General features: G+C 35.8%; 1 protein-coding gene across 1 annotated transcript in view; it reads left to right on the forward strand.

Annotated features, from left to right (window-relative positions):
* Positions 1-16,338, forward strand: part of SYNE1 (spectrin repeat containing nuclear envelope protein 1) — a 483,739-nt gene that overhangs the window by 147,914 nt on the left and 319,487 nt on the right. Inside the window, 8 exon segments of the mRNA XM_070461436.1 lie at positions 256-368; positions 915-1,083; positions 7,123-7,219; positions 7,901-8,103; positions 9,969-10,133; positions 10,597-10,749; positions 11,784-11,927; positions 14,251-14,424. Of these exon segments, the coding sequence (XP_070317537.1) occupies positions 256-368; positions 915-1,083; positions 7,123-7,219; positions 7,901-8,103; positions 9,969-10,133; positions 10,597-10,749; positions 11,784-11,927; positions 14,251-14,424 (1,218 nt within the window).

Below are 16,338 nucleotides of genomic sequence, written 5' to 3' on the forward strand. Positions count from 1 at the left end.
GTCTGAATGCATTGCCGTACAAGTGTCATGTGTGTTTAAAAGATGCCATAATTATTAGCTACGGCTCTAGCACAGGGCCTTATGGACAAGCACCCAGGCTCCTGTACAAGGTAAAAGCCCGCGTGTGGCTGTGGCAGCACCATCAAATTGTTGGATACATTGACTCATCCGTGCAGGCTGAAAATTATGCTTCTTAGCTTCCTGTGAACATGTTTCCCCATTTTTTATTTTTTTTTTTTTAAAATTGTATCTTAGGATCTGCTTCAAAACACAGATGCCCACAAAAGAGCATTCCATGAAATCTACCGAACCAGGTCTGTGAACGGGATCCCAGTGCCACCTGATCAATTAGAGGACATGGCCGAGAGGTAAGAGGATGTCTGATTTTGAATGAAATGTAGTTCAAAGGCTTGGTGGATGCTTTTTTCCCATGTCTTTTCTTTCTGAATTAATTTTTTTTTTTTTTTACATGAACGCTTGCATTTGGTACGTAAAAACTGGGTTCCCAGAGCCTATGCTAAGAATGCCAACATTCTAATACACAATTAGTTGAAAAGAGTAAACCTGTATGTATCCACAGCCTGAAAAATCACAGAAATGGTTTCTTCAGAGGCTGTATTTTTATTCAGCACTGTGAGGAACATTATGTAATATTGCAAAAACAGCTTCTAAAAGAAACAGATGAGAGCGATCTTGGCAGGAGAAAGAACTAAATCAAAGACTTCAATCAATCGTGATTTGCCTTGAAACCCAGAGCTAGAAACCGAACCAGCTTTCCTGAGAGTGATTGATCAGCCACAGTTTAGAAGACCTTGTGCCTGCCTTTTATTTCATACTGATGTGTAACAGGTTAAGTAAGCCCCGTTCTGTTACTATTAGTTACATTCTGTAAATTCTCCCTGTTTTGTTTCTAGGTTTCATTTTGTTTCCTCCACATCAGAGCTACACTTAATGAAAATGGAATTTCTAGAATTAAAGTACCGTCTGCTCTCACTGCTGGTTCTTGCAGAGTCAAAGCTGAAGTCTTGGATCATCAAGTACGGGGGGAGAGATTCAGTGGAGCTCCTTCTACAAAACTACATCGTAAGTCTCCCTGCGACTCCGACAGAGGTCAGAGGACCCCTGGGTTTAGTATCTAATACCTTCCAGTTTACTGGACATTGTTACTTTTGTCTTGAATTTAAACCTTAAGTTACCAGTGTGTAAAATGGGTTTACTGTAAATCTGTGAGCTTTTCACAGCAATCTGAAATATACACCTGTCTTCTTTGGAGTATAAAATGTTTTTCAGCATTAATCATATTGAACCAATTTTGATGCTTAAAAAAAGAAAGTTTTTGTATTGCATCCAGCTGATTGTGAGCTCACCACTGAAGCTGACTTAAAATACTGAAACATTATTTTAAGCTTTCTAAAATCCAATCATGAGTAGTTTAGGACAATTCTCAATTGTTCAGTGGGAACTTTTTTTTTTAATTAGTTCAAGCATGCCTTGTTTATGGCCATTCTGTGAGTTTCATTACTTCCTGTGTGCACCTAGGAAAAGTAAAATTTTGTCTGTGAACCTGTATGAACTTAATTTTTGAAGAATATTTTCTACTTTGGGCTATCAGTATAGATAATCCTGTATGTACATAGACTAGTAGCCCTGCATTAATGAGGGAAGTAGGTCCTACTGTAACTAGCAGTTTCTATTTACATGTAATCAGAGAATTATAATTATTAAAAGTAGTTTATTTCTCTTAGTTAAACATGCTCCTCAATTAATTAGCAACACAGATATGCTCACAAAATTAATAGAACATCTCAGTCCTTTGTTTCATTTGTATTTATTCAGAAGTTCTAATCAATAAATTAATTCATTTAAAATATAAGCCTATTTCTAATGTGACTTATCTCAGTGCTTCTGTTACCAACATGACTGAATATTTATTGAAATCGCATTTTTACTGAAGCATTCTAGAACCATAATATATTTTGCTACATTTTAATGTTATTTTCTACATGCAAAATGAATAACATGCATTTAAAAAAAAATTAACAAGTTTTCAATAAAAATCTTTCTCTAGATTTACTATAATTTTCTAGGAAACATTTGTCCAAAAATATGAAATAGGTGACAATATGTTGTTCCCTTATTCATTTTGGATGATTTTGGAAAGTAATGAGAAATCTGATTTTTTTTTAACTTTGAGCATTTGCATTAGTCCTACAAATATTAAATACAGATATGCATGTATATTTTCAGGTTTAGTCATGTCAAATGATACACTCTGAGCTCAGTAGGTAATTATTCAGGATCCGTCTTTGTTCTCGCTATTTAAGGAGAGCCAATTAAATTGAAATGCCTAATGAGACCATTTCACCAGGTTAATGTTCCAACACAAAGATGTTAATAATTCTCTTGGAACTTCTCACTTAAAGCATATGTAACTAAAGAATTATTATTAATGATAAAAAATCAGTACTTTCTACCTACTTCATAAATAGACATTCACTGAGCTGCTGATTTTAAACTGTTTGGTAATGTGACTCACAAAATTATTTGTAAGATTGCTGATAACTCTATAAATATAGCAGGCTTTAATGAATATTTCCTAATATTCTTGTTCCCTGATGAAAGATATGTATTTATCACCTAAACTTCTATTCCAAAAGAGGTTTAAGATATTTATAGTTCAATAGTTTTAATAATTAGAGGATGTTGGATATTTTCCATGTGCCAAGTATTTGGCATGTGTCGTCTTCCATCTCAATGATGACCCTATGGGCTGGGTATTTTCACACTGTTTCATTGATGAAATGGTACTTTTGAATGTTCAAGTCATGTGTTCCAATTGGCAGAGTTAATAAGAAGTGGAATCTGGATTAGATCCACATCTTTCTGCATCAAAAGCCTTTATGTTTATGAATTTTATGGGAATTCCCAGGTGGTGCTCGTGGTAAAGAACACGCCTGCCAATGCAGGAGACATAAGAGGTGTGGGTTCAAGCCCTGAGTCAGAAAGATCCCCTGGAGGTGGCCATGGCAACCCACTCTAGTATTCTTGCCTGGAGAATCCCATTGACAGAGGAACATGGTTGACTACAGTCCTTAGGGTCACAAAGAGTCAGACATGACTGAAGTGACTTAGCATGCCCTGAACTTTACTCTCTAACAGAATTGGCTGGGAAAAAATTTTTTTAAAAAACTGAAAAATCCAAATAATTGAAATGATATTCTGTAGCTCAGTGAACTAAAGAATGTCATTTTCATAAACATCAGTTCCATTTAATGTTGGTCCATAATTGACAATATTTTACATTTCCGTGCTTCAGCCTATTAGTTACTCTCATGTTATTATAGGCAGCATGGTATTGGGTCAGGGTGTGGCTGAATTCTTGGGGAGATTATTGGGACCCTATAGATTATTCTATGTGGCCACCAGTGACATAGGAATGTGTTGAATCAGGACTCAGCTCCTCACTACCTATGTGAACTTATGCATAACTTAATGTCTAGAAGACATAATCTTTTCCACAATTTTAACAATAATAATAATAATAGAATAATAAGAATTTTTCTAACGAGCAAAGACTGGCACTTCATTGTTTTCCTTCTATGTCACACCCCACAGAGCTTCTCTCATTCTTCTGGAGTTTCGGGGAAAATCATCCTCTTTAGAAGAGACTATTTCAAAGTGCATGAAGATTTTAAAAAAATCATAAAATCCGTTTCTTAAATATAATCCTTTACTTGGTTTCTAAAAAAACATTATTGTAATGAGCCATATGCTGCTACATCATCAAATAAGCAAAGTAATATTTGGGATATAAGAGTTCCATAATTATCTTTTCCTTCATCTGAATTCTCAATTCTATTCTACTTATCTGCAAGAAAAAAGGATACTGTTTTTAAGAGTTGGGAAACTAAAGAATGTGTCTCCTCCTTAAAAAAAAGTGCCTCTTTTAAGAGGCATTTAGGTACACAGCCCCTAAATGCTCGAGGAATTCTTAGAAATATTAATACTTCACGAATGCCTGTTGATTAAATTAGGCCACAGGATTCTGGCAATAGATTACATTCTGTAATGTAAGTAAGAAGATGATTGGTTTGGTTCTTGATGTCAGAACTGTTCGTGACATAACCGTGTTACTTAACACATGCTCCAATTTTATAGTGGAAGAAATTAGACAGTATTTCATTCTTTAACATAGAAGGAAAGTTCTTGGAGGTGTAGATAAAGTGAATGCAGCATACGTAATATGAACACAGTCTAATATTTATAATGATTTTGTTAAAGTCAATAGGCGGTTCTAATGAAAGTACTTCTCACATCTCAGTTGATTTTTTAAAACCTTAAATTGTCTGGTTTAGCTCACTTTGAGTGAAATTGATGAGCTTTGTATTTATTATATTTCTCTTTTCAGAGTAGAAATTTACTCCCTTCCAATACTTTGAATTTTGTAGCATAAAGAAATAACTCCCTTTTCTTGAAGTGCCATCAACTTTAAAAGTCCCTTGACCAACACAGCTTATTTGTTGCACTTGATTTCCACATGTAAGCTGTATTTTTTAAAAAATAAACTAACCCATCACTAGTATTTTAAACACACATTTGTGCTTAATTTGGCATTCTTCTGAAAGACTTTGTCTAGATGGCTCATGGCGAAAAAGTGAGTTAGCAGTCCTCCTGCTGAAGTGATTCTAATAGTCAAAATAATTCATGTTACTAAGTGGAGTTACTCAGGACTCAGAAAGAAAGGGCAGAAGTAAATGAAACAATTTTAAAACTAAAAAATAACAAATAAGACTTCTTCCTTCAAAACATTATTATTTAGTTTTCCTCGTAGTTGTTCAGTCACTAAGTCATGTCCAGCTCTTTGCAACCCCATGGACTGCAGCACGCCAGGCTTCTCTGTCTTTCACTGTCTCCCAGAGCTTGCTCAAACTCATGTCCATTGAGTCGGTGATGCCATCTAACCATCTCATCCTCTGTCGTCCCCTTCTCCTCCTGCCTTCAATCTTTCCCAGCATCAGGATTTTTTCCAATGAATTGACTCTTCTCATCAGGTGGCCAAAGTGTTGGAGCTTCAACTCCAACATCAGTCCTTCCAGTGAATATTCAGGGTTGATTTCCTTTCGGATTGACTAGTGTGATCTCCTTGCTGTCCAAGGGATTCTCAAGAGTCTTCGAAAGCATTAATTTGTCACTGCTCGGCCTTCTTTATGGTCAAATTCTCACATCTGTACATGACTACTGGAAAGACTATAGCTTTGATCATACAGACCTTTGTCAGCAAAGTGATATCTTTGTCCTCATAGGAAAACTCAAAAGTACTTTAATGAATTTCTATATTTATAATATTTTTAAAACATTCTTCTCCCCACCCATACCGAAAATGAAACTGGAAATAACTTTTCTCTCTTGTTCATTTATAATGAATTTGTAAATAACTCCAGCAAAAGCATGTGTATGTTTTAACATCCGATGTAGGCACTGTTTTCCATTTATTTGACACTCTGAGGAATTATTTTCCCATTAGCTCCTTGAAATTGTGTCCAAGCTAAATGGACACTATTTTTAAAAACTTTGCTGAATATATTTGTTTCTTCAATTTCTTACAAGGTCTTGAAAATTAGGTGTAATCATCCATGTTTGATGAAATCAGGACTTACTTATTTGTGAAATTATTCAAAATTTAAATTCCATTAAATTACTCTTTCTCCATTTGGGGAGTAGGCAGAGGTTAAGGGAATAGGACATAAGGCTAAATAATGAGCTAACAAATTCTCATCAAAAATAATAAAGCCTATTTCACTTATTGGGTAAGGTAGTCATCAGGGAATTCCTCATTCCAGATAATTCACAGCTTTATTCAATATATCCATCAAGAATAGTTACTATGTAGTAAATGCAAATGGTATGAAATGTATTATATGTAACTTTTAAAATATAGTCATGAAATGCTATAAATTTATATTAATAAAATCTAGGGATGCCTATGAAATTGTTGTATGAATAGTTTTGCATGTGCACACAGCATTTTGCATCTCCATAGTAAGCATTCATCAACATCCTATTCAGAACTTCAGCTAGTTTTTGAAGACCAGTTTCATATTTTATAATAGTGACACGAGGTATTTTACTGAGTTTAAATCATAGGAACTAATTACACTATTAAAAGAATTAAGAAGCCTTTGGCAATATGTTTTTATCTGTAATTGCTTTAATTTTCTACTTTTAGAAAAGTAGGAATAATTTTTGAAACAGGAATTATTTCATATTTCATGGAGTTAACAATAATAAAAATGCATACGTAAATTGCATACAGGCATATTAGATATAGGGGCTCCCTGGTAGCTCAGTGGTAAAGAATCCACCTGCAATGCAGGAGACATGAGTTCAATCCCTGGGTTGGGAAGATCCCCGGAGAAGAAAATGGCAACCCACTCCAGGATTCTTGCCTGGAGAATCCCATGGACAGAGGAGCCTAGCCAGCTAGAATCCACAGGGTTGCAAGAGTTGAACATGGCTTAGCAACTAAACCAGCACTGTATTAGATATAGACGTGTCTTATCTGTAATTTTTATACTAGGTTAATATAAATATGAGAATGTGAATAACAAGGATAGAATGTATGATTATTTAGCAATTTTCTACTTGGAAATATTTTTGTATTTACTTTTTAAGACAGTGTGGCCTTGTGTCAGTTATTTATACTCTGAAGTACTTCAGAATCATCCTCCACCAGAATTATTGTTCAAAGAGCAACAGAATCCCACAGCTAAGACCCAGTGGGACACTTTCAAATGTTGTTCCAAATTTAGTGCTTTCTAAATGTTAGCCCCACATACTCTGGAGAAGCTTCTGTCTCTTCTAAAAACAAACCCTTGGGTGGAGAAGAAGTGTAATATTTTCTCAATCTAGGGGTGAATTAGAAGCTAAAATGGGGAATAAAGTTATATTCTCGGAAATAATCAGGTTATTTATGGCCATTGAATTAAGTTGATGTTTTGAAGAAGAGTGAGGTTGGTAAATTTGGGTAACATATCCACATACCTGCACTGCAGAAGACTGACTTTGGCATGTCTGCATAAGCCTATATTAGTTATCATTTAACCGTTCTCTCTTTTTTTCTAGTCTTTTATAGAAAATAGCAAGTTCTTTGAACAATATGAAGTGACATACCAGATCTTGAAACAGACAGCTGAGATGTATGTCAAAGCTGATGGTTCAGGTAAAATACAAGACAGAATTTGTTGTAGTATTGAATACAGTATACTTTAGAGACTACATGTTTCTGTATGATTAAATCATTTTTTCTCAGCAGAATCTTTCAGGCCTGAAAAGCTGTATTGGATTCAGTTCCCTTGACTTTGTCTTATGCCTCCCCTGTATATGTGTGTGTGTGATTTTCTAAGAAAAAGGAAAATAAGTTTTCATTTTCTAAATTGTAATTTTCAAACCTATTTTAATTCCAATGGTTAAAGGCAAACTAGGACCAACCTGAATATTATAATAAAATAGATGAAAACTTAAGTTCGTGGAAAGACACAATTGTAAAATGTGTCTGTTTCATTTTGCAGATATATTTCTTATATTTGCTGAAAATGAACTATAGCGTTTATGATTGTACTATATATGTGTCTATCTGAATGCATATAAATGCAAAGAAATATGTGCCATCTATTATTAAAATATATCATTTATCAGAAATTTTAAATATTCATTGTCTTTAATCTTTATAAATACCTATGAATAAGATAACGTATCCTCAACGTGAGCTGAATGTGATTCTAACATTACATCTGTTAAATTTAAAATCCTAGGAGGAATTATGAATGCACTCCAGTAGACCCTAGAAAAAAAGGTGTGGTGGTTAAAGTGTAAAACAGGGATTGTAACTTATCTGTTTCAGTGGAAGAAGCTGAGAATGTGATGAAATTCATGAATGAAACCACTGCGCAGTGGAGGAACCTCTCGGTGGAAGTCAGGAGCGTGCGGAGCATGCTGGAGGAAGTCATCGCCAACTGGGACCGATACGGCAATACCGTGGCTAGTCTTCAGGCTTGGCTCGAGGACGCTGAGAAAATGCTCAATCAGTCAGAACATGCCAAAAAGGTAAGACTGCTACTTAAAACAGGAAGCAGGCACAGGCGAATTTGGAAATAGGTGACTTTCACAGCAGAGTTCTCTAGGGAGTGTCATGTGTTTGCATATGTGTCACGCAAATCCTGACTTTGCCTTTAACGCTGCACTTTCAGGTTAGTAAATTATTTTAGACCAAGAAATGTTCTGCTTTTTAAAACTTAACGTTAAGACAGTATTGGATTTTTGCATTCAGAGAGCCATATCCGATGGAGGGGCAGCCAAACCCAATGGGCAGCAGAGGGCGCTATACACACAATAAGGTCTATGACTTAAAGGGCGCAGCCTCTGTGGATTTCCTAATTTAAGAGAGAGGTTGAAAAAACTTTGGGCTTCCCAGGAATCCACTTGCTAATGCAGGAGACGCAGGAGACACGGGTTCGATCCCTGGGTCAGGAAGATCCTCTAGAGAAAGAAATGGCAACCCACTGCAGTATTCTTTCCTGGAAAATTCCATGAACAGAGGAGCCTGGTGGGCTACAGTCCATGGGGTCGGAAAGAGTCGGATTCGACTGAGCAACAGAATGCTGATCATTTGAAACAATTTTGGCTAACGTAGCCCTAAATCTGTGTGATGGCATTATGCGGATTCAACAGATGGGTCACCACATGTTTGTCTCTCTGGAAGTTTGTTTTTGGATTTTTTCAACTGTCAGTCAAGGTCTTCTGGGTAGGAGTGATTTTCTTTCCTCCAGTTACAGGTGTGTGCAAGAATTGCTGTCTTTAATATCACTTACATTAAAATATCACATGAAATGGACTGATTTCTGTATATATACTTCTCAATGGGAGTCTGGTATTTTCTCATGGAAAAACAACTTTTATGTAAAGCATTAAAATGCCAGATCCCCATTAAGAGGTATAGCACTTATATTAGAATTACTGCTTGTCATTCAAGATTGGTTCTTTGATTATTATGTTATACAAGCAGATGTATAATTTCTATATGTTTCCCATTCTATATTTCATATAGATTAAGTACTTTCATGTACCTGAGATTTTGGCTTTTCTGATTAGACTGGCAGTGCCTAGCAGATGTCATATGTGTTAATTTCATCCAAGGGGATATAACCACCAGAAACGGAAGTGTTCTCACCAGTTTATGTAGGAAGTCCTCCCTCACATGACTTGTGAAATCGATTTGAATTATGGTGTTCTTGGTTTTTACCATGGTGTGTACATGTGTGTGTGCACATGCACGCAATTTGAAATCCAGTGGAAGCTGCTCCATCATCAAATGTGTAACCTTAAACAAGGAAGGATGTTATTGTATTACGTAGTCTTGGCCCAGATAATTACTTTTTAAAATTTTCCTTGAAGAGTTTATCTCCGTGATTGTTAATTATCTTCATGGACTATATTCAGATTTTAATATTTGATTTTAATATCAAAGGTAATCAGTGATAAGTTTCTTAAGATATATATATATAGATAGATATATGGATATATACCCTAAAGCTATATATTCCCTAAAATATTATACCTCTATGACTCTGGCACTTGTATTTACTTGCCTGAAGAACAGAGGCACAAGTCCCTTACATTCATAGAAATTCAGCTTTTTCACCTGTAAAACAGGAATAACAAAGCATGGTCATCAAGTTTTGTTTTGTCTTCAGCAAAAAGATATGGCATACATGTTCTAATGAAAAGACACAATTTCTAGCTTACATTTTTTAACTTCTTTGTTAAAAATTTCCATTTTGAAAGAGAATTAAAATTCACCTTAAAATTTGCACTAATTTTAGAACCAAGGTATTTCTCATGGTCTGGTTACTTTTATCATTTATTAACTTTTGGTTTATGCTTTGCAGTAGTATGTATTGTTTCTTGTTTAGGATTTTTTCCGAAATTTGCCTCATTGGATACAGCAGCACACTGCCATGAATGATGCTGGCAATTTTTTAATCGAAACGTGTGATGAGGTGGTTTCCCGTGACCTCAAACAGCAGTTACTGTTGCTAAATGGGCGATGGAGAGAGTTGTTTATGGAAGTCAAGCAAGTATGTTTTTCAAATATGTTTATGCCTACAACATGGGTGTGTCATAAATGTTGTGATAAACAGTCTGTTTAGAGACTTTTTATTGTTTTAGCATGGGCTTATTAAGGCAGAGTACAGATGTGTTTAGAACTGTTATGTTTCTATTTGATCCTTTATTCTTTCCAATTTGTAATGGAGGAGCATAACAGAAATGTATAGTTTGATTAAAGATTAGGTTGACATATGGAGCTTGCTTACATGGAATGATTCATGCTTTAAATCATAATTCTTTGCTTCTATGCTAGCTCCTTTCTTCTTTTCCCAGTAATTTAACTAACTTCAAGTGTATCTAAAATAAGAATCAGGAATCAGAGGCTTTCCTACCACCTAACAATTCCAGATAGAATGTAGAAGTGAAAGTTACAAGCTTCCTGAGTCTTGGCTTAATGGTTTTCTGTGTTGCCCCACTCCCTTTTCTGAACAGTATGCTCGAGCTGATGAGTTGGACAGAATGAAGAAAGAATACAATGATTGTGTTACTGTCTTGTCTGATTTTGCAACTGGAGCCCATAGGAAACTTTCAGAGCCCTTAGAAGTCTCTTTTATTAATGTCAAGTTATTAATTCAAGACTTGGAGGTGAGCTGGTTTTCTGGAACAGAAAGTGAAAAACCTATTCTATTGTGTAAAGAAAGATCAGTGAGGTTACTTAGGTCATTACAAGAACTGTTTCTGTGTCTCCTTGGCATCACTGTGACATGTATGCATATTCTGATTTCTGCCTCTCATGAAAAAGCTATCTAAATTTTTTAAGATGTGTATTGACCATAGGGTAACTTCAAAATAGTTTTTTAATATAAATTTTCATTTTCTATGATCAAATTATAAAGTACTATGGAGAAATAGATGTCTTGAGATACCTCTACATAAATGCCTCCAACAATAAAGGATTTACTAAATGAATTGTGCTATTTACATATTTTGAATACCCTACAGCTCTCAAAAATGAAGCAGTGGAAGAATATTTAATGATACAGAAAGACTTTTCCAATACATCATTAAGTAAGAAATGCAAAACAAAGCATCATCCTTTTTTTGTAAAAATAAAAAATAGGTGTAAATACACACAGGAAAAATATTAATTTTGTTTAATTTTAGCAGAGCCTTGTGGTGGTAGGGGTGTTGACTCTGGTGTGAGAAGACCATCTTAAAGTTTCATTATTATCTCTAATTTATAAATTTCTGCAATGACAATGTGTTACTTATTTTAAAGAAGTAAGTTGTTTCATTTTTAAAATCAGAATTGCCCCAAATTGTTAACATGCATTTACCTGATGTAATATTTACAGATTACATTAATATGTATTTTGAAAGTGTAAAGATTACTTCTGCTTATCTTTATGTTAACCTAAGGATTTATGGTGATATTTAAGGAAATTTATTTGTTAAATTCTATTCATTTTATTTATTTTCTTATATTTAGTTCTATTTATTTTCTTAAATCAATGTATCATATATTAGTAATGAAGGGAGGTAATCATTGGACTCTCCAAAAGATTATTACAAGTAAAGAGTTTTATTCAGTACATACTGATTTGTATCCATTTGTGAAATCTTGAAATTAAGAGTAAATGTATCATGTGTTAACATAGCTGTTTCAATGATTCATGTAGGATATTGAGCAGAGGGTGCCTGTGATGGATGCTCAGTATAAGATGATTACAAAGACAGCGCACCTCATTACCAAAGAGATCTCCCAAGAAGAAGCTAATGAAATGTTTGCAAACATGTCTGGGCTCAAAGAGCAGCTAACCAAGGTGGGAAAATATTTTTAAAGCATGAAACTCCATTTAGGACCAACATCACTTTCAGCTCGTCTTACTATTCTGTCACCGCAGGCAACTCATTCACTTGTTAGCAGATCCTGTGTTTATTTCTTATTGGGATTCTTCATCTAGTAACTTTGTCATGAGCTTTAAAAAATGAAACTGTGGAGCTGATAACTAAAGTCTTGCCTCTTTCATGTAGAAGTACTAGTAGGTGTATCTTAATAGGAAGATAAGCCTCCTCTGGAAGAACGGAGGACCAGTTAGAAGTGATGAAATGGGAAGCAAGGGGAGGAGAGGAGGAGGAAGACATCATATATTTAAGTGAGAAAGAATTCCAGTATACGCTTTAATTAAGGTGTATTGATATTGGACATACTTACATGCTTTTTATTACACCATTTCTTTTCACTTGCACAACCACAAAATAGTGAAATTCTGCCCTCTTCATCTCACAGAGCTCACTTTGGACTTAAGATACCTACATTTATGCCACTTCTGTGCAGGAAACTCAAAGAATACCAAATGACCCATAAGTCATTTCTATTCTATTGAGGGGTTTTCCTTAACAGCTTTGGAAGTTTCATTAGGATGTTTTATCTATCTAAAGTTGCATTTTGTAAAGATGATATTGTTTTCAAAGTCCATTTAAACTGGGTAATTAATACCTGTTTTTTTTCTTAAAAAAAAGGCGTGATTAAGGAAGTGAAGAGAAAATTATGTAATGAAGAATTGGAAAACAAAGGGAAATAAAACAGAAAATCCTGTTAATTAGGAAAGGAAATTTAGAAAGAGAAGGACCAATACGAAAATATGAAATCAACTGGGGAGAATTCATTTAAAAAAGGAATAAATGAGACAGGTAGAAGAAATAGGAAGAATCAAGGCCATGGAAAGAAGAGAAAATTTTGTCAAACTGGTATATACGAGAATGCTAATTTTAAATCCTTGCAAATATTCAAGATTATTTATAAGGATTTGGTACAGTTTGGAGGCAACATTGTCAATTAGATAACTTTCAAGCAGCCTTTAGAGCTGTGTCTTAGGCTGGCACATCTCAGCCTAGGTTAGGTTTAGTGATTTAGGGCAACTTCTGAAAAAGCAAATTGCTCCTTTAGACACAGGTAAGTCATCACAATTCCTTAACTGCTGTGTTAGATGTAGCATCTTAGTAAGTTTCCTGTTGTGTTTGGAAAGCATACCAATTATTACGCATGTCAGCAGATTCTCTTTATTTTGTTCAGTAATTTTAACAGAGCTCTGTGGCAACAGGACAGTGGATTTCTTTAGATGAATTTCTCCTTCATTCAGTATATCCAAGAACATGAGAATAATTACAATGTAAAGAAAAAATAAATGGTCCACTAACAGATACTTAATTTCCTTTTCTTGGTTTCCAAAAGCATTGGGTTAGCCAAAAAGTCCATTTGAGTTTTTTCATACCTTCTTAGGGAAGATATAAGTGGATATTTTGGTCAACCCATAGTACTTTGGGAGCAACTCTAAATAAAATGAGGGGGGGCAGGAACTTCTTTGCAAGATTGTATGAGTTCCTGGATTCCAACAGATATGACAAAGCAGACACTTGATGGAGATCTTCATCTTCAGGACCTCATCAGACAATGCAGGTGTATGAGTTAATAACATTTATTTAAAAGAGAAGTAACAGATGAGAACTGGGCCAATTCAGATGAGGGAGAATCAGCATGGGAACCTTTGTGAAAAGATTGGTATATGACATGAGTGTTTGGTGTGAGTGGGATGTCGATGGGGAAAGACTGGCTAGGCATGGAGCTCAAGGCCGTTAGGAGAGTCACAGGACCTCCCCAGAAGGAACACATCAACAAGTTTGTAACTTTTTCTAGAGTTAAGGGGTCAAGTAGTGGAGTTCTTGAAAATAAAGTTCAAAAGTCCAGGTTGGCTTAGATAATGATCATTCATGACTGTCTTAGGTCAGATTTTGAGCCCAATGTGAAGATGGGTTGCAGAGTTCATAAAATGGAATTTGATGTCATTTGGCTCACTGACATAATTTAGATGAGCAAGACCTATCCAGATGGATGATTTAGGTGTATTTTCATGAGAAAGCTCCGTAGCATTTACTTGTCTCAGTGGTACAATAGTAGTGCTTTTTTTTTTTAACATCAAAATTTAACAATACACAGGAAATATCATTAAAGAGTATCTCTGGAGATCTGTAAGCACAAAACAACCCTATAATGAAGAAAACATTCCTGAGAGCTATGAATAGTGCCCTGAGCTTATGGTCTTTCTTACGGTCTTCGATGGAATCTGTGTCTTTGTTTTTTTAAAGGTCAAAGACTGTTACTCCCCACTCCTTTCTGAGTCTCAGCAGCTGTTGGTACCATTGGAGGAATTAGAAAAGCAGATGACGGCCTTTTATGACTCACTTGGGAAAATTGATGAAATTATGACAGTCCTTGAACATGAGGCACAATCTAGTCCTCTTTTTAAACAGAAACATCAGGTAAGGAAAATTTTCTTTCAGGAGACCTAGTTAATTGAATGCATAGGCAGTCACACTGAGGTGCATATAATGATAGAAATTCAGTGATAGGAGAAGAAAGCTTTTAATAGAATAGTACTGGCAACTCAAAACAAAAACGCATGGCTAAAGATGAAAACCCTAGCCACTATAAGTAGAATAAAAACTGTTATATCTCTCTATACATTTATATGTGGGTGCATTTACATGGGGGCTGCCCTGGTGGCTCAGTGGTCGAGAGTCCGCCTGCCAAATGCAGAAGCCAAGGAGATGCGGGCTTCGTCCCTGGGCTGGGAAGACCCCCTGGAGGAGGGCACGGCAACCCACTCCAGTGTTCTTGCCTGGAAAATCCAATGGACAGAGGAGTCTGGCAGGCTACAGTCCATGGGTTGCAGAGGGTCAGAAACTACTCAAGTGACTTAGCATACCTGCATATTTATGTAGATACGAATTGTATAGATAAATTTTAAATTGTATATATTTAGCTATGTACAGAAATAAATAATCACATTCCATTCTGTCCAGTGTCTATCATTGGTGTCTTATGAGATCTTTTCCAGCCTCTAGGACCAGACCGGTCGACATGACCATAGCATTCTGGAAATGTATTTGGAGTGAGAATCATTCTTTGTCTCAGTTTTAGTAAGCAAATCTGTATGCAGAACAGCCTCCTACTGAGTGTGACAGTTAATTGGCTTATTCAGTGGGTTTATTATAAATGAACTTAAGCAACAGAGGGTAAAACTGATGGGCAAAAGGTTTGCCATTGTATTCATCAAAATAGATTCATGGAAGGAAGGCAGCATCACTTAGCAGAAAGAGCAGAGAACATCTGAAGTGAGTCAGACAGGTATTCAGATCTGATACAGCAAATTACAAAGCCTTGATTAGCTTTATTTCCTCACGTTGAAATGGGGGTGGTGGTACCTAAGCTGAGAACTTGTTGCAGAAATTACATTAAATGTCCTATAATATGACTAACACATTAGGGCATATACTCTATAACTGGTAGCAATTAACATTATTATTATTATTATTAATGATAAGTCACAATGATGATGCCAATGCAGGAGATGCAAGAGACGTGGGTTCAATCCTTAATCCAGGAAGATTCCCCTAGAGATGGAAATGGAAACCCACTGCAGTGTTCTTGCCTGGAAAATTACATGGACAGAGAAGCCTGGCGGGCTGCATTCCATGGGGTTGCAGAGTCGGACATGACTGAGCAACTGAGCATACACGCAATGATTATACCATCAAACCCTATTCTAATGGGTTCTCATCATATTAGTTAAAGACTGTTTCATCTTGAAATCATAGTGCCATTTCCTGTGTTCCCAAATTGCTATATGTTTCCATCAAATAATCCTTTCACAATTAAAATTGCATTTACTATTCTTAATGATAAAATTTGAGTAAGATTTTTTTTTTAGGGCTTCCCTGATAGCTCAGTTGATAAAGAATCCACCTGTAATGCGGGAGACTCCAGTTTGATTCCTGGGTAGGGACGATCCACTGGAGAAGGGATAGGCTACCCACTCCAGTATTCTTGGGCTTCCCTTGTGGCTCACCTGGTAAAGAATCTGTCTGCAATGTGGGTGACCTGGGTTCGATCCCTGGGTTGGGAAGATCCCCTGGAGAAGGGAAAGGCTACCCACTCCAGTATTCTGGCCTGGAGAATTCCATGCACTGTATAGTCCACGGGGTCACAAAGAGTCAGCACAACTGAGCGACTTTCACTTTCACCTCAAGATTTTTCTAATCTATGTTCTTCTTTAAATCTTCAAAAAGAGCAAGTATATCCTTACTCTGTCTCCCCCAAATAAAACAGAAACCTGCTCTTAATATTTGCATCTAAGTTACCCAAACTGGTATCCAAATTACCAGTTTGAAATA

The sequence above is a fragment of the Odocoileus virginianus genome, chromosome 34, assembly GCF_023699985.2.
Source record: "Odocoileus virginianus isolate 20LAN1187 ecotype Illinois chromosome 34, Ovbor_1.2, whole genome shotgun sequence".
Taxonomy (NCBI): domain Eukaryota; kingdom Metazoa; phylum Chordata; class Mammalia; order Artiodactyla; family Cervidae; genus Odocoileus; species Odocoileus virginianus.